Genomic DNA, 23,466 nt, shown 5'->3' with positions numbered 1-23,466 from the left:
GCACTTCACTGTAGAGCTTAATTTCTATCATTTCACGCGGGCTCGGGCTTGTGCGGTAGGCTAAATGAGCGGTCAGGTGATGCGTTTCGGTTAGCTGCGAGAAAGATGCAGAAATGGATGCTTAGGAGGTGAAACAGAGGCTGGCCTCTTGTGACTGGCGTTTTAGTTGCACTGGCAAAGAAAGCAAAGTCTGAGGTGTGGAAAAGTTTTGATCATGAGAATAATGAGCCAGTGGTTATGTAAAATCCAAAGGATGCAACATTCTGTAGAACAACAGGGAATTCGTCGCTGATAAGGCATGTTGATCAAAGCTGTCAGTGATCAGGATCACATCGTTTGTTAGGCTACAGCAACAAAATCAAACCCTGCAAAGGTGAAACAAATGGTTACGGAAAAGAAGTGTGTCAGCTTTCGCTGTAAAGACATTAGGCCTTTTAATATCGTAAATGGCGAGGGGTTTGAAAAGCTGGCGCAAGAACTAATTAATGTCGGGGCTGCGTATGGGAGGGTTCCCGCAAACTTCAGAATGCTGAGAGGACTTGGGCTATTTTATTTCTTTGTTCCAACTTCCGAGTGGCTACGTTAGTCATGAATAAATGATGTCAAATGTTACTCATTCTTGGCAAAAGAGCTGCGTGCGTGCGGACATTTGAATAATGTCGGGCTGTAAACGGGTTTGGGCTTTTAAAAAGCTGTCAGTCTCGGGCTCGGTCAGGGCTCGGGCTGATTTCTGTGGGGCTCTGGTCTTGTCGGGCCTAAATTTTAACGCCCGATTATAGCTCTACTTCACTGACCAACAGTGGGTGGAGACCTTTAGATTCACAAGTCAGGGTTTGAAGAATTATGACGAATGATAGACCTGGCTGTTGCCCCGAGTACTCGTTGTCGGATGCCTATCCCAAAAAACAAGCCATCGCATCTATCTATCCATAAATTGCAGGAACGTCTGTCTGTCTGTCTGCGTGTCGTTGGTCCATTCGATTTCAAACTTGGCAGGTGTCTTGCTACTGGCATGAGTAAGTGCAGTGCATAGTTTGACATTGGTTGGATAAGAAAAGCTAAATATATCGTTATAGGCTATATATCGGTAAAAGAAGCACACGTTGGCTTTCTCCGCTCTACACACAGCACTGCGCGCAGGACCAGAGAGAGGATAAGCGGAGATTTGGCAGCACTAAATCACGGTTAAAATGCAAGATGTTTGATTATCATCTGACCTCAACAATAAATAAATTACATGAAAAGTATGTGCAATAAACTGACACTTTGAATAGCCCAGGCTACATTGGACGTGAGACTTTGAATAAACAAACTACATTTCCGACTGCAAGGTCCCAAATTGAAACAAGTAATAGGCTAATGGTCCCGATTTCAGAAGACGTGCCACACAGCTAGACAACAAGTGGCAGACAGAGAAACGTCACTTATGCTACCAAACACTGCTTTTGAGTCACATCGTTGCAAATGTCAAACGATCACAAAATGGCTTGTCTTTACTATCAGGAAAGTTATGCAATAAGCTAGGCCTATAGCCTTAACTCAAAACATTTGTTATGCCATTCTGATCTGTAGAAATCACATGCAGTCATGTCTAAATTCTGCTTACTGCACATTAATTATAGGCTAATATATTATGATATTCAGTAGGCCTACATTATTGAATGCTTAGCTGAAATGATGTTTTTCCCTATCATCCTATTGTTAAAGCAGGCATACCTGCGGGCATGTAATTGGGCTACAGGTTTTCTACAGGAATGGCATGTTTGAACGGGCACTGCACTAGTATATAATATTCCGATGTGTGCCGATCGAGTTGTTGGCGAAACCTTAGCGTCAGCAAAACAACTGTGCACCGATGTGTGTATTCAGTTTGTTTTATTCTACGAAAACAAGCAAGAGAACACATCAAGTTGCCTAATGTTATAGGGAAGAGCCAGAGATTGCTGAGATTCTCTGAATGTTACGTCACATGATGCGAATAAACCGTTTCCATCAACTTTATTCGCATTATACCTTATGCGCATCGAGAGTTAATCCACCCCCCTCTAGCGAATCAAATATAGATGCGCATTAGGATTTTTGATGCGCATTTCACGTGTTTCCAACCGGGATTTCTTATTCGAATAGATTAAATGCGCATTAGGAAGTTGGATGGAAACACGCTAATTAACACAAGCAGCATGTCGAAATAAGACTTTTTTTCATTCAAGAGCTTAACAACAGTTAGCATGATTAGCACTATGCAATCAATTTTGTTTAAATACTTAGTAAGGTCTCTAAATTGTAAACAGATCTGGAATCTGTCCTATTTGCTCAAAACCCTGTCTGCCACTATTTTCAGTTTGACTAATGGCACACTCTGCCGCTCTGTCCCATCATCCAATCAGAAGGCGTGCCCAGTGTGCGCACTGAATGACCTGAGAGTGTGATGCTCTGAATTAACGATACGATAATTCCCATCAACATTAATTTAAGAACAGTTTCAAAGGGCCACAGTGTAGCCTACTCATAGCACTCAGAGCGGCAGTTTAGAAATGCCACCAAAGGGTCACATCTGACACAGGCACATCAAAATGTTTTATGCACTTTTTGTTGTGCTCATGTCCAATGTGACAAAATTCAAAAGGAAAACAATAAATAAACATTAGGCTACTTGTTTTTCAAGAGGCCTACATTCATTTGTGTTGGTTTAAAACTGTGTTATTACCTGCTGCTTATCCTGCCAACCGCTGAAAATGTCTGGCCCAGCTCAATGTCCTGGTTTGAAAATCTGACTGCATTTGTAATTTAATAGCCCTGCCATAGACTATGATTGCAAATGCAAAGATGCAAATTCCTGTCAGCTGCACTGTAAAAAAAGTACCACTAAACACAAGCCTGCACAAAACTCATTGGAAAACAGTGCCCATCACCTCACAAGATGCATTTGAAGTCCCACCAAGGCACAGGCAGATGATCAGAGGCGATGCAGAGATGGGGTCTTGCTTGCTTGCTTGAAGGTAGACCTCCTGGCCTTCTTTCCAAAGGCTGTGATTACATGGTTCAGAGAGATGCTGCATCTCAATGAGGCAGACTCACTGAATCCAAACTAGCTCTTCCAGCTCCCCTCGGAGCTTTGCTCCATCGGCACTGCTGGAGGTGGAGATGGGGGGGGGGGGGGGGGGGGGGGGCAGTTGGAGAAGATGGAGGAGGAGGGAGTAGACACAGTACAAGGTGAGAGATATGTGAAAGACGGGAAGCAGGAAGAGAAGAAAGGAGGAGAGGTGGAGCAGCGAGGGGGATGGAGAGCATGCTGTGATTTCCGTGCAGGCAGCCCCATCGTCTCGCCCTTCATAAAACATTAGTGCTCTCTGTACTTCTTTAGTTGCCTCCCCAAAGCAGGCCAGCCATTCCCCCATTCCTTTCATGCGCTTTCCAAGCATGTGTAATGTGTGCATGTCCCTCACTCCTATTATTTCCAAGGTGCTGTTTTCACTCAAACCCACGCTAATAGGCCTCCAGTTATAGAAAATGATCTCTCTCAGCTGGACATATAGGAGTTCCATAATTACATCCCACACGGATAAGAAAGTTCTTTGCACAAACAGAACACTCTCTCAAAAACTTTTTTTTTTTGCTCTGTTGAAATTCCAAAACGTATAAGCTAACAAAGAATGCATCCTTATAGGAAGGGTGGAAGAAACCCCTGTCGTGATGATGATGATAAACTCCAGAAGCATTTGTCACAGAAAATGGGATCATATGTAGCCCAGATACTTAATTTGATCGTATGCGTGAGGGAGCACATAAACAGGAATAAGGAAACACATTATACACAAACACACACACACACACACACACACACACAGAGAGAGACAGAAACACACACATTCCCCCTCTCTCCTCTCTTTCTCTCTCAGAAAGAGGACAAGCCTTATCTAGTGGTCACACATTTACCAAGACCCCAAAAAAAGCACCTTAGAGGTGCTTCACACCCCTGGGTTCATCCACAGGAGTCTCTCTCGTACCTCCACTCCTGGCTGTGAAATTCCACTTAAACAAGTCACACTAATTGATTTCTGTACTGTGATTACTCGTTCGGATTGATGTGGGGCTCTCGCGAAGCCGTACGGAGCTCGGATCAGCGTGATCGTTTAATTGGACTCGGGACTGGTGAGAATTAATCGCAGTTCTCAGGAGAGCGCACTTGGCTCCGCTGTTAGAAGGAAGGGGCCTTTTTCAGTTGAGTGAAAGACGAGTGACACAAACAAGTGCACACACACACAGAAACACTCACACAGAGACATATAAACTGAAGAGTGTTGTATGTTTTCTGGGCCAGAGAGAGACAGGTGGAGTTGGTTTATAGAGTGGGTGAGAGGCCCGGGGGCAGGTGACATGGGCTGTTGGCTTTTCAGGTTGGAGCCGATGCTAGAGCAAGATTAATGGGCCCAGTCGCTCTGCTTCTCTTCTATCCTCTCTCTGTCCCTCAGTTTTCTTTTACTCTCCCCCACAACAACTCCCTTTCTCCTTCTCTCCCCTTCCCTCCTTCCTCTCGTCTTTTCCATCTGCTGGCCACGCTGGAGCGAGACCTAAGGCTGCAGAACGGCGGTCCCCACTGAAAAAAAAAAACAGCCTCCTTCTTTCCCTCCATCCTTCTCTCCCTCCATTCCTCTCTCCATCCCTCCCTGCCTTCTGAGCTGAGCTGCTTCCCAAATCAGGAGGTGTCTGCCTTTAAGTCCACAAGAGGCTTGCGGAGGCTCATTTTGGCATGGCCCCCTAGTCTGTGGGCATAGCTCTGTTTACAGATCCTTCATGATGTCTGCTCAACGGCCCATGACCACATCTAGTTACTGGAGGGAGAAAGCACTGGACGCTGGAGGAGCCAGCACTCCAGAGCTCAGTGCACTCCTCAGGGCAGCCATACCTGCACTGGCTGAGGGGCTTTAATGATTTCATAGCCTCTTTCAGCAAACAGGATTGTGTGCAGGAATAAAGTGGAACTTGGACAGGTAGTTTACTTTCTTGTTTGTATGAGGTGCAAATCTAAGCTTATCTTGTATGCTTTGCTCTGAAGATTTTGTCGACATCTTTCTCTCTCCTAGCAATTTTGTAATGCTCTGCAGGAGGTCAAGTATGAAGTGCTGAGGTATGACCACTCGAACAGGCATAACAATTTTTAGATGCCACATTTTTTCATACCGAGTAATTGGAGAAACCTAAAACAAAATATTTAACACATTAGAGCAGCGTGTTTATGCTCCATCTACCTCTCTCACCTCCCTCCATCTGTTTCCCTCCATTCCTCTTCCTCAGTGGCTCTGTCTCTCCTCTTAGCCCCCCCCCCCCCCTCTCTTTCTCTCTCTCTATAACTGCACCCAATGCATTATGCATTTGTTGGTGCAAGTTGAAAACTTTCGTGAGAAGAAAAACAAATTCGCCAGCCACCAGCTTTTTTGAGCTGTTTGTATTTGCGGGTCCCGAATTAAGCTCTGCTAAAGCTGCACAGCCTTTAAAAATGCAGTCAAGGGGTGACTGATCATGACAGCACAGTCAAGCTCTTCTAGGGGAAAGTTGTGTTTGGAATTAAGCACTAGATTTCGGCTCTCTCTACCCTCAGGAAGCTGAGTAAGCTCTACCCTTAAGAGTCTGTCAATATCTCAATTACATTATGATTTACAATCTCAAGAGTGAAAATAATGTAAGGAATGTTGTGTCTAGTGTCTGGCCAACACTTGATTGTTGATCGATTTGAAAAACAGTGTGGGGGGGGGGGGGTTTCTGCCCTCCAGTTAGACGCATTTTTTGTGTCTTTAGTTATTTCAGGAATACCTCGTGTCCCAACTCAACTCTTCAGGGCTTTCTAAGTATCCCTGGCAATTAACCGTTCTTTGACACTGACGGTACCATGGTTGATAAGGACACTGCAGATGACTGCAGATGGTTTGATTTGAAGAACACAGCAGATTTTCTTTCACTTTAACATCTGCAGATGCAGGTGTGACTCAGAGTGCAAGAGAGAGTGCAAGCGCCCAAAGAGAGATGGTGCTGATTGGTCTTTAAAAGCCCCAGCCCTCTGTCACATTAACCAGACCATCTGGTCAGACTAGCACATCTGTAGCATCTGTCGCAAGGACACGGGTTCTCCTCCTCTGAAAACTGTACAGTTCTGTTGGGTTGCCCAACAGGGCTCAGTGTTTCCCATTCGTTGACTTATTTGTGGCGGCCCACCACAATATCAACATTGACCACCACACAATGGTTTTTCCAGGTTGTACTAAATTGTGCCCAAATCTGGATAGCATCATAACCACGCTACGCTAATTTGTTAAAAACTGTTGCATTCAAGGTAATTCTGCAAACCTACCACCACAAATAGAATTCAATTCTGTGGGAAGCACTGGGGCTTATGCCTGGTCTTAAGCTACAGTGTTCTAAGTCCAACCTAATAGATACGGCAGTTGCACCATCTAGGCTTAAGCCTTCCTCTCGCTAAGACCGGCGGTGAATCGTACATCTACTCAGTTTTCTGTCTAGAAACCAGGATGGAATTCTTAGTCATACAAAGAAGTGCAAACAACAAATGGAAATGCTGCTTTTTGAGGCTTTAACCACTGTTTAGTACGATACAAATGGGTAGACTGTGGCTGTCTGTGGTATTTGTCTCCATGGCCATTTACACAGCACCTTTTGCCTTGGCCAATAATGTTCCATTCAGTCATTGTCACCGCAGTACGGCTAAGCCTCAAGGTGTCACCACACACGCCCCATAGTTTCCTGGGTGTTGCGTGACGGGAAAATAGGTGTGCCTGGTGCAATGCCAAAGGAATCGGATGATGAAAAGAATTGTCACCAGATCAGGCCTCAATCTTGCGACACACTGAACTCAGATCTGACATCGAGACTGACTGACGCATGCTCGTGTCTGGCACCTGATATACAGCGGTGATTGCTGGTAGAATCTGCTTTGATGTGGCTTTACCAAGAAAGAAAGAAAGGAAAAAAACAATGATTTTCATGGAAATTTTAAGCAAGGAGCATGAAACTGTTGATGCATTTCTGGATACATATGCAGATGTCAACAGTAACATTATGTATAAGTATAAGCTATGGATACAGAAGCAAAGTATTATCTCAGATAGAATTCTGAAAAAGAATGGAATTTCAGATGATGTTTCAGAAAAGCCATTCATGGTTTTGAAGGTAATGAATGAGATTCGTTGGGATGGAATAAACAACTGGGTACCCACACACTCTGAAATTGCTTTCATCTATTTTTTTTTTTTTTTTTTTTTTTTTTTTCCCATTTTAGACTCGAGTGTGTTTCATCCATTTATCATTTCCATTCTCTGTTTCTTCTCTTCCACAGCTCACATTACAAAGCACCAAATCCAGAGTGGCCTGCTTCGAGGAGCTGTAGCAGAGTGGACCCTGATGGAAATGTGTGTGTGTGTGTGTGTGTGTGAACATGTGAGGGAAAACATATATTGTGTGAGTGTGCACATGTTGCATTGTGTTCCTTAGGGTATGGGCACAGTCGTCCGTTTAAGCACACCTATAGGGCTAACACTAAACTAAACCACCTTGATGAGACACTGACTAACTGCTGTTGCTGCTGCTCCGTGAGCCACAGTCCTCATGAATGTCTGCTGCGGCAGCGTTCACATGCGTCCAGCACACACCTCCTGTACAAGAGAAATCACTACTAGGCCCTGGCAAAGCCGTTCCATTCCATTAGTCCAGGCAATGCACTACATTCCAGCCGCCCGGCCGCTCAGCCCAGGCGGAGGTGGAGACCGAGGCGGTGAGGCCGTCTGAGAGACTAACTGTGAGGCACTCGGCTGCACGGTGACCATGCTGAGGGAGTGGGCATGGAACACGCTTCCTTGGCGTGCATCTAACCCCCCATTACCCCACCCCACCAGAAAATGTGCAGCTCTGCTGGGTGATTGAGTTTGTGCCTTAATTGTAGGGTTTACATTACAGGGAAAGTGACACTATGTCAATGCTGTTTTTTTTATTTTTATTTTGTATGTATCAAAAGGTGAAAAATTAATCATGTTTTTTTTATGAGGTTGAGGATTTTATGTTTTTAATTCTTTAGTTAGTGTTCATTACTTAATGATTGTGTGACAGTTGAAGTGGTGTCTAGAAGATTTGTGTATTAATAAAAGAACATTGCCATTTTTTTAGATGAATAAATGGACTTTAGATCAATCAACTGTGTCTTCATCTAAACTGCTAAACAGCTCTTCATTTGAAAAGCCTTTTCATAAAGTATTTTAATACATCTCATAAAATTAGTCTGAAAGAGTTGTAGCTCATAGACATAATTGATGGTGGTGATGGCAACAGTAAGGTGTCCTTATATTGGATTTTTTTTTTATCCTTTTAGCTGTGAACTTCTGAAATTATACATTCAAAAAGATATACAGTGGGCCTATAGCAAACTTCTCATTTGAGTGTGTTGTGGAGAGTTGGCCGTATAGTGGTTTGATAGGCACAGAGGTATTGTTTTTTCCCCCGTAATTGTTTCAGATGACCTCACTCACACATCTAAAAACAAATAGCATAAAGCATTAGTCTCTCACCTCTGCAGTTCAATATGACACGCCCTTTTTGTTCCCATATATGCACACTCCCAGAGCTGTTTGGAGTGTGAGTGAGCAGAGTGGTGTTGGCAGTTTGAATGGCAGGTCAGTGTAGTCTTATCGACAGGCTGTCACCTGCTGGAGAGCAATGAGCGCTAAGGTGACAGAGACGCAGCTGAAGAGCGCAGGAGGCGTCCCTCAGTGACAGCCATGCATCCTGGGACAGAGGAGGCCTCCAAGGAGAGATGGAGCGGTCTGTGACTACACTGGGCAACACACGACTGGATCGGGTCAGACGCCCCTTGGAGGTGTGCGTGGTCAGTGAACTGGAAGCACTGATGCATAATCTCGACGTTGTTCCATCAGCAGAAGCTCATATAGTCAACACCATCCATTTATTCATTTAGCCTACAACAATATGAGGTCATAGTGGGAATTTTTTATTTATTGATTTTTTTTGAGGTGGGTACTTTTCTTGAGCTACTTTTGTGTGGCCTCACAATACAGAGTACCTTGCCTGGCAAAGTCAAAAGTAGGATATTGTGAAGGAATCCAAAATGCCAGCCATTCTCTTTTACCTTAGCCCTGTTATGGACTGGGGCCAACACCACAAGACTAATTAGGCCTAATGCACTCTGAACACAGTCATCTTTGATCTGTTATTTTAGGATTGAACCTTTAGTTCTATTCCTGCCTCCCAACTTTCCGAAATGTACTTCTCAGTCTTGTTTTTAATCCTAAACAGTAGAATATGCCTTGTCAAGTTAAATAAGACATTGGTTACCTCTGCTTAATTAAATGGCATAAAACCTACACGCCCTTGACGGTCATGTCTGAGTTGTTTGTCACTTGGTCTATCCACAGTGATGTAAAATCAACAAACTCCCCACCTCTCCAAAATGAAATCCGCTGCATGGATGTTATGCTACCCATGAAATCTGCTTGAACAAATGAAAAATTCAACAAGACAGCTTCGGCACTCACCACCCCCCTCCGTGCTTGCGTGATTGTCCTCCGCAGGATGGCATTTGATGGTTTGACAGTAGCCAAAGACAAAGTGAAGGGCCTTGAGCCTAATTCAACGAGTTGGCTGTGTTGAAAATGGAACCAATGTTCATTAAGTGTAGTGCTGGTAAATCAGTGTTTGAAAGTAGATGTATGAATGCATGCAGTTGGGAAGGAGTGACTATTAAAAGACGAGTTGTATAATTAGACTTAGCCTATTGTGCATCCATAAAATGCCTTTAAGAATATTTCATTGAGTTATTTGCAGCCGCAGGGACACCAGACATTCACTGCATTTATTAGAGATCATTACCACAGACAGTACTGAGTGAGTACGGTATTCATATGGCCAGAGGCGGTGGTAATGTTTTAGTCTTTCAGTAATTACGAATGTCTTCCTCTTGCCTGCTTATCTGAGGCCATGTCTCTTGCAGTGCCCTTTCTACATGTATGTGAGAGAGACAGAGAGAGACATACTGTAGCTTGTGTTTTTGTTCATGCAAGTCATCATGTAGAGTGAAGCAGAGAGGCAAAGATATAAACTTCTGCCTCCTTCCCTTAATTTCAGGATGATATGGTGGCCGCAGTAGGCTTTCAAAATGTGACACACATCTATGCTTACCAAAGCTGCTCTCACCAGCTGAATTGTTCTTTCCTCTGATGTGGTGAAGGTTTCATAAAGAATTTCTTAAACTAGATGTACCTCACAGCAGTACATGGTATAACCACCACATGGTGTTGCCACCTGCTACACAAACACTCCTGCAACTCTTTCTAAACAGCAAGTCCTCCCCATCCCATAACTCTTTTGTTAACATGTAAACAAGTCTTACATCTTCTCTTCTTGGTCAATGTTTTCTTCTTAGTAAATTATTTTTTAACAATGCAACACAGCAATGTACAGTGTGAACAGCTTGAAGTGCTGAAACTGCGAGAAAGAGACAGACAGACAGACAGAGTGTGTGTGTATGAAAGTGAAGTGTGAGATCAAGTGTGTGTGAAAAAAGAAAGAAAATAGTCTATATACTATAATAGTCTTTATCTATATCTACATCTATATGACCAATATGACTGCTAGCACTGCAGTGGTCATAGTAATATAAAAATAATTCAGAGATGTGTGGAAAAACTCAATACAACAAAGCTTTCTTTGCACCCTTTGTTAACAGTGGAGAGGAAGGCTAAAATTGGGATGTCATTGCAGGTAGGAGGATCAGGTGAAATATGCTCTCTGCGCTATCTGTGTGATTGGGTGCACCAAGGTAACAGAACGACATGATGACTGTGTTCACATGGCAGTTTTGCTGAGTATTTGACTGAGTAAACAAGTCTTGTCAGCTATTCATGCAGTCAGACATGGCTCATTAGTTTTCAGATGTACAATGAAAGGCCTCTTTACGGCTTCAGAGAATATCAGGACAGAGACAGAAGACACACAGAAAGAGAAGGACAGAATAGGAAATTAGATGTCACCCCCCCCCCCCCCCCCCCCCGCCCCATATCTCTAATTGTCCTTTGCCATATTCTTCCAACATTGACATCAAACAGCCCATCTGAAATCACGAAGGTCTGAGAGAGGACAGATCACGGCTCATTAGGACGCTACCCCTCATGAATACCAATGTTGCTTCCTCCTCTCCTCCTCTCTTTTCTTTATCTGTCTGTTGCCCTGAGTTCTCTCTCTCTTCTCGCTCGCTCTCTCTCTCTCTCTCTCTCTCATATGCTCTTTCTCTCTCGCTCTCTCTTTATTATGACCGCCGCGCAGCGAAGCGGCGGTCATATAGGTTTAGTCAGATTTTTTTTTTTTTTTTTTTTTTCTTTTTCGCATGCCCAAATTTCCGTCAATGAGTCCCGGGACACTGAAAGACCGGGGTACACGAAACTTGGTGGGCATGTAACCCCACATGGATAGCATGGAACCATCGTTTTTCGTTTTGATCTGTAGCCCCCCCGCTGGACTGGACCCCCGAAAGGAGGGTAGGGCAGACACAGTTTTCTGTGAATATCTCGAAAACCGTAGGGTTTAGGAGGACCATTTTTTTTTTGTATGTTGATCTCAAGGGGCCATGTCAACCCATTCCATAACCACTCATTTCATGTATAGCGCCACCTAGTTAAACACAAAAAAGTAAAAATGAGGTGTTGTAATTGAAGGTATCTGTGACCTAACATAGTCAAAACTGCACGAAATTGGAAGTGTAGGATCATTATGACACCCTCTGTATGCACGCCAAGTTTCGTGGAATTCCGTTCATGGGGGGCCACACAATAAATTAATTTATGTTACTATACACCAACTGGCCTGTAGGTGGCCGGAGACAGTTTTCTGTGAATATCTCGAGAACTGTAGGGCCTAGGAGGTCCACCTTTTTTATGTATGTTGGTCTTAAGGGGGCATGTCAACCCATCCCATTACCACTTATTTCATGTATAGCGCCACCTAGTTAAAAATTAAAAAGCAAAAAATTAGGTGTTTTCATCTCAATATCTCTGGCTGACAAGGTCAAAACTGCACGAAATTAAAAGTGTAGGATCATTATGACACCCTCTGAATGCATGCCAAGTTTTGTGTACTTTCGTTCATGGGGGGCCTTACAATAAAATAATTTATGTGTACATTTAGTGACGTACACCAACAAGGATTCCCGGGACACTGAAAGACCGGGGTACACACAACTTGGTGGGCATGTACCCCCACATGGATAGCATGGAACCGTCATTTTTCGTTTTCATCTGCAGCCCCCCCGCTGGACTGGAAGGAGGGTAGGGTCAGATTCCAAAAATAATTCAGTGGAAATGCATGGATTCCAGTTTCTTCCAGTAGCAGCAACTGGAATCCATGCATTTCCACTGAATTATTTTTGGAATCTGATCCCTTATCATAGCTGTTCATTCTTACTCGTTGCTCGACTTATCGTGACTAAATTCAAGATGGCTGCAAACGCTAAACTTCGTGAAGATACTGTCTGTATAAATCGTCTTGTAAGTAAACTACCAGTGCTTTTTCAAAGTTCTCAATGTCTCGTTTTAAATGTCAGGGCCCTCGGAAGTCTACCAATGAAGTGTGGAGATACATTGAGCCTCGTAAATGGGTGTAAAACAGTGATTTATTTGCATGGCTAGCCCGATGCCGAAGCACCACTATTGAAAAAGATGTTGGTAGCATCGGCTAACTAGCGCCAGATTTTGGAGTGCAGGGGACAAGCCGAGATGGGCTATGAGACATACGTTCACACTCGGTATCATGTTTTGATACACTTTAGGTCAATATCACACCGGAATTCTCCTTTAATGGTGTTACCTTGTTTGAATAGGAAAAATTAGACTAGTAGTCATTAGGATCTATCCATCCTCTCCAAATTACAGAACATGTGTACATGACACAAAGTGATCCTGCTTATTTTTAATTAATGTTTTTGTTACTTCCAGTACCTTATTGGTAGTGGTAAACTGTCATATCTGGAGAAAGAATATCAGGCTAATTTATTGTGGAATAAAATGTTTTGCCTATATTTATGTAATTTGCAGAAACTTTTATAAAAAAAATGGGTGACTACATTTCAGCTATTTACTGGTCAAGGCCTAATTAATGAGGTGGGCAAATCAAATTCACATAAAAGTTATTTACATTTTATCCAGAGGACCTCACCATGATGCATGTTTTATCAGTATCTAGGCCTACTTATCTGATTTTTTTTACTGACATGCTTTCACTTTGTACTTGACCTTGATATACTTCATCTATTGGTATAATCATTTCCCCCTGGATCTTTATATTAAATGCTGGGTTGCAGAATGTCAAAACTGTCCTTTAGGTCAGGCCACACCAGGATGTTAAATGCTAAAGACACTTTCTCTTGGCACTAAAGAGAAGACAGCTGAGCCACAGAGACTTGTTCTCCCTGTCCAAACCTATTTGCCATCCTATTTGAGTTTTGAATGCACATACTATGCATACACATACATCTATTGTAGAACCCAAGGGATCTATAAAGATCCCCCAAGAACACTTATTTTATAAGGGTACCATTCTCATTTTCTAGGAGTATAACCTGATTATTGGCCACTCTTTTAAATTGTTTACAGTCTTCACTCAGCTCATCTAACTCCTCCTGGGGTTGGAGCCGAGGCAGCTTCTTGTCATTTATTTTTAATTGGGAAGGTTGTCTGTTTCCTTTTTTAATTTCCTCTCCTTTTCTTTCTGTTGGTAATCGTGCCTTATGTCAAAGTTATCAGTCATTGACTCCCCCAAATCATTGAGTGCCCATCACAGTAGGTGCACTGTGATAGTGCAATATCTTTGCAATATGTCACAGTGGGTTGATGTGATTTCTTTGTTTAAGTTTTAAGCTGTATAGTCGACTGTGTCTGGATTTCTAAGTAATTGAATGTGGTATATGGAGCACGAATACATTTTGTTTTTACTTCTTGTTGTGCCTTTTCACATAGCACTGCCCCATTTTATTGAGAAACAGAACTTTTGAAAGACTGTGTGGTATTTGATTTTGTCTAAGAGCTATTGCAATTTCATGTCTCCTAAAAGCTGTTTCTACTGCCCATTGACCAGGATCCCTGCTGTGCAGTTGCTTGAAAGGTTGAAACTGAATAGAAATTGAATGATGTGGAGGCCATACAGAGATACACAGACCTTTGCACGGCAGATTGTCAGAATAACACACACACACACACAACCTCTTATTAAACAATGAGACAGAACTCAAGCTGTTAGCTCTCATCAATGTTCCTAGTCCCTCTATTTTTAGGTGGTAAACATCTAAAAGTAGCGTGGTTGCAGTAATATACATTTTTTCACCCACCGGATCCTCAGACATGCCCATAGCCTGATTTCCCCTGCTCTGTCTCATTGCATTAGACATGACTCTCTGGCCCATTTCTTGGAGAGTTATGTCGGGACACCAGCGCTCTCTCTCTCTGTCTCCCTCTCTCACTCTGCCGTATAGCAGCTGCTGTTGTGTCACTGCTGCTTGCTGCTCTCTATTTCTCTCTCACCTCTTTGCTTGTGTGTGTGTGTGTGTGTGTGTGTGTGTGTGTGTGTGTGTGTGTCTCTCTCTCTCTCTCTGTCTATCTGTCTGTCTGCTCTTCATTACAGTCCCAAACAATCAAAATATAGAGCAGGCAGCCTGCAGACAGTGCTTTCGGCCCTGTCATAACAGTGCAGTGTCAGTGTGCAGTGTGTAGTGTCAGGTGCTGAGCGGCTGCCTCCATTTTATGAGACACAGGCAGTAGTTGCACCACTGTTCCACCTGCGTCTCCCTCTCGTCTGGGTGACGGCAGACTACGCCTGAGACACTCGGAGCTGACACACTTTTCGCTGCGCTCTTTTTTTACCACCACGCCCCCCCCCCCCCCCCCCCCCCACACACACACACCTACCCACACCTCCCCACTTCCGACCCGATCTGGACCAGCATGAATGAATAAATGAATGAATGAATGAATGAATGGGTGGAGTAAGTAGACAGAGAAGTGTAACTTTTTGGCAGGTTTTGTGGAGTCTTGCAGAGGGACAGTCTTGATTTATTGAACAGGGTGGTATGATGGAGGAGAAAATGGGATATTCTTTCTGAAGTCTGTATCAAGTATTCATATGGAATAAACAGCACAGTGATTTCGTAATGCATAACACAATGAGCACGCAGATGATGGATGCATTGAAGGCATCAGATTCTGAGAAGCATCAAGTCATATATCGATGGCACAGTTTGTTTGAATGTTATGTTTTATTCACCCCTGTTTGCAATTGATTCTTCAAACCACTTGCAGGAACACATCAGCACAGCTCCACACTGAGGGTTTGGCATGGTGGAGAGGAGTGTGAGGACCCTTTCAGTGCATTCACTGATTAGTTGAATGAGAACAGAGAGCTGTGATCCCTTTTGCCAAATACCAGGTTTGCGATGTAATGCAAAATCAGATTCCTCTTTGTAATGTGTATAGGTGGTTTACTCTAGAATTAATTTTCATGTTGACACATTTTCAAGCCCCTTTCATGTACAGTGCCCTCCAGAATGGTTGGCATTCCTTGTTGAAGATATTTGAAAAGTCATAAAATATCACTTTATCGGTTATTAATCTTAAAATTTCTTTGAAAAAGTACTGTATCTTTGTTTAAGATGTATTTACTCAAAAAATAAAGCAGCCATTAGGGATAAATATTTCTTTAAAAAAAGCACTCCAAAGAAGTTTAAATATGAATGAATTATTCGTCCATTGGTCTGAGTTGGTCTAATTGGTTAATTCAATGTCCTCAATGATTTTCTGTTTCACTGGGATACAAAAATGACGTGACACAGGCCTCAAAATCGTAGGCATCCCAACATCACCATGGGAAAGATTCAAAAGCATTCCATTGCAATTAGGCAAACGTTTTGTCAGGGAATGAATCCAAGACCTAAATGACTTAAAATGCCAATCCTTTAGGTGGAACACATTCAAAACTATAATAAGATATGGCAGAAAGAAGTCTTTTGTCACAAACAAAACCACGTTGTACTTTGCCAGATGTCACTAGAGGCTCAAGACGAACAGGGTGCAAACAGAAACAGAAATACTGATGACACTATTTCAGTGTCATCACTGAACACATGTTAGCCATTAATACATAACTAGTATGTTTATAGTGCTCAGTAAGGTCTGCAGCATTATTCCATAATTATTAAGTCTTTATTCAACAATTTCTTATTCTTGCTGAATAGGTGAATTATTCTTGGTAAATCCTGAATAAGCAACTAGTTGGTTAAGAATTATGTGGATCATAATAGAAAATCTATAGCCTTCTAATACATTGTCTTAATATGTTATTATACTGTCACATATTCAGACATTGAATTATGAGTCGATAAAGTCTCTATTTGGATACTGGTTGCTTACCAGTATTAAGGATTTACCAAGAATAAATGACCTATTGATTGAAAATCGTGAAACATTACCTTGTCAGCTCTTTGGAGTTTTTCTTTGCCTGTTGTTAATCCTTCGCCTCCACAGCAAAAGCATTTTCATTGTGTACAGGGGGGATAAGTCAGGAGAAGTTTGCTATTTACAACAGCAGAGTCAAATATAAATATATCACGACTCTAGAGGGAGCTCTACAGTCGCCAAAAATACTTTCACCTGTGTAAGCTACCTATAATGGCTAACATGTGTTCGCTAAATTAAAATGTGTTACCGAAATACTGAGTTCTTTGACTCCAAATGCTGTAGGTGGGTTGATGGTGAAAGAAGGCTTCAACGAAAAGCAGCTAATATCAAGTGTCAAAAATGGTGAAAGACCTATGATGCAGTGGGGCTTTTTCCTCTAATATTGCGCAGCTGACAAGAAAGGCTAAAACATGTTGTAGTTGGATCTTCTACTGTAGCAGGGCGATCCAGAGCACACCATGAAACCCACTAAATGTTTAAATCAGAACAAATACAAGCTTCTTACATGGCCATCCATGTCTCCTGACCTAGATCCAACTGGACATCTGTGGGTTCTAGTCAAGAAATGAGCAATTAGGTTCTCCTGCTGTTCTTTTGGCAAAAGGGGGTCAGAAAAAATAAATTAATTTGATAAACAGTGATAGGAATGTTAATGAACCCTGTCCAGTCATATTAAGATACAAATTGTAAAGGTGCTATGAGATTTTGTTCTCACAGCATAAAAAAAAGGTTTTGTACTTTTAACCTTCACATGAAACCATGATTTAACATGAAGCTTACCAAGCAGAGTGTCAGACATACTCAGAAATGGCTATTTCATGACAGCTAAATTCATGTGGACAGTATTGCTGCCTTGGAAATGGAACAGAACAGAAATGGCATAGATTAACAGCAGCATGCACAAAGAGACAGCAAAAAAGAGACCTTACACACACACACACACACACACACACACACACACACACACACACACACACACACACAGGCATTCCAGCAACACACACAAACATTCCAGCTTTATTGTGCCAGGACAAGTGAATCAGCACTGAAGGTCTATAACAGTTTTTATTTTTCAAAAATAAAAGCTATTTCACTTTTGAGGAAAGATGCTGCACCCACCTGTAGCCTTGAAGCCAGCCGAACTTAGCCATGCCCACAAAATTTAAGGTCGGGAAGTTCGGTTTGGACTTGTTCCGTTGTCGAGCAACTATGCACGAACCAGAGCTGTTCGGAGTCACGGTTCGGACCCGAACTCCTGAACGGTTTTGTTCAGAGCTGAAAATGCAACTGTGTTTGACAGAGGACAGATGTAGGTTGCTAGTGACAAAATATTAGCTTTCAGCATGGTACGATGTCCTTGTAAGTGACATTTAATTAAAAAAGTGTTTTATTCTTCCCGGTTCTTCCTAACAAAAACGCTGTTGCTAAAAGGTAGATATTTAGATTTCGCTATCACGTCTGTTGTACAAGATATTGACAGCGCAATAACCAGAAAACAATGGTAAGGCATTTGTGGAGAAGAAGAACCCCTGTATCAGTTGAAACACGCCCCATAATCACATCCCAGTGGAGCAGTATCAGACTCAAATTCTGACTAGAATTGAGTTATAGTCAGGCTAACACCCACCGTTTGTCTCTTCTCTCTGGTGCTCTCTGGCCCAGCTGCTCGATGGTGTTTTATGCCCCCAACGTCGTCTTCCAGGCAGCGCTGCCACCGCAGACTTAAAGGCACCTAATCCTAATCTTAACCCTTGCCTCACCCTAGTGCCTTCCAGGCAGCACTGCCTTGAAGACAACATTGGGGGCATAAAATACTAAGAAACTGGCCCAGCCTATGATCTTGTAAATTGATCACAGTTGTATTGCAGCACTCACTTGAGCCTTCTGGAGGTGTTGTGGGCCTAATTCAATGAAACACATATGAAGGAAGGTGCCTGCTTGATAACCCCTGTGAAATGGTCTTGAAAGCTGTTCTGTTGGGGATGGGTTTTTTTGTGATTTGTTGGTGATTTTGGTTTTGATGGTAACTAGGCTTGGATGTAGATTGGCCACTGTGTGAAATCCCCTACCTATAGCATGAAGAATTTAACATATACATATTACCTGTACATATTTGAAAAATTGTAAATTGTAAAGCCTGCAATTCACACAGTCACCCTGGTCAGTTCATTGACATTGTGACGAATTAGGTTGGGTATACTGTACCGTAGCCACACGAAATACAACTGCCGACAGGCCCTCCTGCCTAAAGCCTTATTTACCTCAAACAGTATGACCTGACAAGTGGTGCATAGAGGAAGAGGGCACTTTAATAAAGAAATACAAGCATGTAGGTCAATGGACCTGCAAATTAGGAAGGCGTGGACAATACAATGTTTATGTTTTGTGTGTGCGTGTATGTTCATGCAGTAGATAATGGGCCATTCTGTCCCAAAGTCAACCAGCTGGCTTTCGAGTCCCCCTTGCAGAAATGAGTTTCTGAGACAGTTTATAGGCTACTGTCTATAATGTATAGCTTTATGAAAACGTGAAAATTGTTTGTGAGTATGACTGTTGCCCCAGATCTCCCTTGCACAGAATAGCTCTGCTTAGCAGCAGAAACCATTTCTGCATGTTTATGGGGTCTGAGGCTACAAACATTATAAATATGCAATATCATGCTAGAGTGCCTAAATAGACGCCGGAGATACACAGACACAGTGGAATGTGTTTAACTGGAAACAGACGCACATTGTGACAATATTGATCATAATTTCGCTGCATTTTCCACAAAATGTTAAAGTAATTGTTCCACCCCATGGAACTAGACAGCCCGTATGGGGGCCCATGTGATTCACACCTTTCCCACGACTGACACTTATCAAATCCCCTCTTGTTCACGCCTGGCAAACGGACCCATCAGCAGCGGATCCCAATTTCCCCCCAGATAAACCACCGCAATATATCACTGTCACAGGCATAATGCTGGGCGCCTAACAGCCGTTGTCCAAAAAACTGTAGCTTTCTGATGGCGAGGGACCCCAGCCACGTGGGTGAATGAGTTTTCATTTATTAGCCTGACGCAGGGGCCCCTCGGGTGTAGGAAAGTCAATTACACTTCCCTGCTTTGGCAAAATTCTGAAATATTGGCTGTAATTGCCACTCGTGTCCCCAACGGTGGCAGTGGCACTGTGGCAAGCGGAGGGCTTTCGCAGACATTTATTTTTAACACATGAGTGAGTTTAATTAGGCAGCTGTTTCATCTGGGGCCCTATCGGTGCCAGGACTTCTCAGACTGAACCCGGGACCATTGTGTGCAGCGCTGTAATTTAATCTGCATTGTCTGCAATTGGATGCTCTGCCCATTTCAATTACCCTCAAATCCTCTGCAAGACAAATAAATAGATAAATAAATAAATAACTTAGAAGGTGGGGGTATGAGAGTAATAGGAAATGGGAAATTGGTAAGGCGGTGCGGTTTCCATGAGGCGGAAAAGTTTCAGAGAAACTGCCTGGCAGCTGGAGCTGACCATGAAAATCAGTTGCCGTTGCTTACCTCTTGAGGAAGATGTGTGTCTCTCTCTGTGTGTGTGTGTGTGTGTGTGTGTGTGTGTGTGTACTGTATGTGTGTGTGAGAGACAATGTTCTTGTAGGTTTGTGTTCGAGTGACTGTGTGTTAGTTTTTGTGTGTGTGAGTGTGAGAGAGAGAGAGAGAGAGAGAAGCAGAGAGGATGAGAGCATCTACCTTTTCAAAGCACATTTCCTAGTCACCGCTCTGATGGATGGTACCACAGCCTCTCCAGTAACAAGCTGTAGTGGAGTATATGCATTGCCCTGCTTCCTCTGTATTTGAGTATATGCATTGCCCTGCTTCCCCTGTGGCTTTACAATTCTTTTAGATGGATGCAGAATGCACAATCATGGCAGAAATGAGGTTGCGGCTTTGACAGAGGCGTGTTGTGGCTGCCAGTGGTTCGAAACTGAAGAATGGATTTGAGCGTTACGTGTGTGCTTCCACCACACTGGAGGCGAGTTATTTCACCCCTGTGGGGAAGAAGTGACCACTGGTTCAAAGGCCATATTATATCAGGTCTCAGTACAGTCTGGTTAGCTGCATGATGGCTGAAAATGTTTTTCACTTCATTAGAGTTTTATGATGGCCTTCTTTTGTTATTCAAAGCCTGTGGTGTTAACAAAAGTCTTTATTGACATATTAGGAGATATTGTGTGTTCAATCTACACTGCTTCACTGCTTCAGACACCCTCCCTGGGGTTTTTGGTTGTATTACCGAGCGAGCCTTGTGTGTGTTTAGTGTGTGCATGCGTTTAGTGTGTGTGTGTGTGTGTGTGTGTGTGTGTGTGTATGTGTGTGTGTGTGTGTGTGTGTGTGTGTAGGTCTGCCTGTGTCTGTGTGTGTGTTTGCGTGTTTTCGTGTGTTGGTGTAGTGTGTGTGTGTGTGTGTGTGTGTGTGTGTGTGTGTGTGTGTGTGTGTTTGTATGCCTCTTTAATCTCCCCTTATTTTTCACTTCTCCCCCAGCGACTGCACCCTACCAAACATCTTCTGTTATAACACTTATTAATATGTCCCTGGTGTTTCTCAGAAACCTTGACCAGTTGTTGGAAAACAACCTCTCTAATAGCGCACTGACTGAAAAATGCAACCCTTCCAACATGTCTTCTGTAACTCCATGGAATTGTGTGTCTGATAAGGAGATATAAATAGGTTCAGGGAAAGGGATTTTTACCTTAACTGCGGGAACAGATAAATGGCAGCTGCTCCACAGGGAACTGAGTTATGTGTCTGTTACACACATGAGCAGTCAGTCCTTGTAAGAGGACTGAAAGCTTTCAATTAAACACTGCCATAATGAAGCTAAATTATCTTGATGGTCCAGCAGCGCTGTCATGAATTTATCAGTGTGCATTGCTTTATGAAGCCAGTTTTTTTCTCCTTAGGGTCTGCCAAGAAGCTAATACTGTCTTAAAATTCAGTCCTAACAATTTCCCCTGACATTCTCTGTTGCTGTGCGGAGCAGCCCATCTTTGTGACGGGAGGCCCACGTTCATCCGTATCTGTGATTGAGTGTGCATGAGAGCTTTGGCTCTGAGTGCTATTACATCCCACACCTCCCATTCAAAACGGTCATTGTGCCCATTAAACCCTGAGCACTACACTTCCTGTCTCCCATCCAGCCAGGTAAACTCAGCGTCCACATCGCTTAAGGTGAACTCACTAATGCGGCCATCCATATCCATTAGCGGGGTGCTATCGCAGCTCCCCCTTTACTTATCAAGGCTCTGTTAAAGCCTATTATAGGCGTTCACATACACATTTCAACCACTCAAAATGCAGTCGGGGATTATGCACTCCTCTCCGCCCACTCCAAATGACCTCACACAACATCACATGCTTAGTTTGTATTGCCTCATTAAAAATACAGAGGACAGATTCACAGCTAAGGCGATGTCTGAAAGTCTGAGGTTTTAGATTCTGTGCACGTCGCCAAAGGGGCCACGGCTGGGTCATTAGACCAGTCAGGATGATACATGTGAATTTGGGTCAGAAAGGGCATCTGCCAGGACACATGCGTGGTGCAGTAGAGGGTGAGATGTGATCTTTGGCTCTGGCTCTGTCGAATAGGGGTCACACAAGCACAAATAAACAGCTATGCAAAGAGCAAGGAAGGTGTCAGCACCATTAAGGTCACCTGTGCGGAGCTGTCCAGCAATCATCCTCCCTAGAGAGAGAGAGAGAGAGAGAGAAAAATGGCAGGATTTATGAGAGATTATTATTCATTCTCTTTTACTGTGCTGAAATGATTCTTGCTCACTTCATTTATTGGCTCATTTTTTTTTGTATGGCATTTTGTATATCTCTGATTATGGTGCACAATAAAAGCAAATTATGAAAAGTGTATCGACTCGGTGTTCTCATTACTGAGTATTCTCAGCTCCCATTACATTGTTACTATCCATTAAGTTAATCTCATTTTTAAAACATGAATGAAAAAAAAAAAATCTTTTGGCACACTGCTGACAGCATGATGTGGATGGCTCTATCTCACTTCATTTCAAGGCGTATCAACTCTGAATCGACCCTTGAGAGGAGAATGAGTTTGTCAAATCAATACCGTCACTATTTTTATCAGCTGTGCCTAAATCAAGTAATTAAATGGTTATGGTTATGATTATGGGATTTGTTAGAAGCTTTTGTCCAAAGCGACTTACAAACAAAACAACAGTTAAATTAACAATGAACCGTTTTAAAAGGTGTTGATAAGCCTACATTAATGGGAATAGTAATAATAAACAATAATGTCAATGCAATCAATAGCCTAATGAAAATAAACACATACTATAATATACTATAAAATAAATAACCATATAATATATAATAATAATATAATATAATATCAAATAAATAAATACTTCGGTATAGTGCATAATTAAAATCATGAATCAAAATGGGCATATTTCTATGAACACATTTAGACCTTTTTGCTCTTCTACTTCTCCTCACTGCCAGGTTGTGGAAACTGAAACAGTTTCTGTAGTCCAGTCTTAAAAACTACACCCCTGAGCATTATGTGTAGACCCTTGAGTACCAGTCTTGCTCTTCCCTCATTTAAATATCATAAATATTTCTCTTAATAAGCATATTTTAGTCACCCCCTAGGAGTCATTTGTTTCCATTGGGAAATCTCTTCACTTCCTCACAGTTTTTTTAGGAATGTTATTCAGAGCTGAGAGATGGCATAAAGTTTCACTAATTGGTTGATATTGCACTTAAACTCTTGGCAAAAAAATGCATATTTCTAAGGTTCTTTCGAGGGTGAAAGGCTTACAGTCAGAAAGAAAGAAGGTCCTATATTTAATAGTTTTCATATAAAATAAAGAAAAGCTGAATGACACTTGCTAAAATCTGCAGTGACACTAATTAAATCTGTGTGAAGGGGTCAATTTGTTCAATTGA

General features: G+C 42.5%; 1 protein-coding gene across 5 annotated transcripts in view; it reads left to right on the top strand.

Annotated features, from left to right (window-relative positions):
* Positions 1–20,976, top strand: part of nf2a (neurofibromin 2a (merlin)) — a 49,553-nt gene extending 28,577 nt beyond the window's left edge. For 3 of the 5 annotated variants that reach the window (XM_042100002.1, XM_042099998.1, XM_042100003.1), the window contains exon 16: positions 7,349–8,196. In XM_042100002.1, the coding sequence (XP_041955936.1) occupies positions 7,349–7,399 (51 nt within the window). In that variant the 3' untranslated portion in view covers positions 7,400–8,196. Of the gene's footprint in view, positions 1–7,348; positions 8,197–20,821; positions 20,844–20,936 lie in introns of those variants that run through there. The other 2 variants (XM_042100000.1, XM_042100001.1) reach the window with 2 other exon arrangements.
* The last annotated feature ends 2,490 nt before the right edge of the window (positions 20,977–23,466 follow it).

Source organism: Alosa sapidissima, chromosome 8 (genome assembly GCF_018492685.1).
Source record: "Alosa sapidissima isolate fAloSap1 chromosome 8, fAloSap1.pri, whole genome shotgun sequence".
NCBI classification, from domain to species: domain Eukaryota; kingdom Metazoa; phylum Chordata; class Actinopteri; order Clupeiformes; family Clupeidae; genus Alosa; species Alosa sapidissima.
The sequence above is the reverse complement of the archived record's forward strand: the minus strand, read 5'-3'. Positions and strand labels throughout refer to the sequence as shown.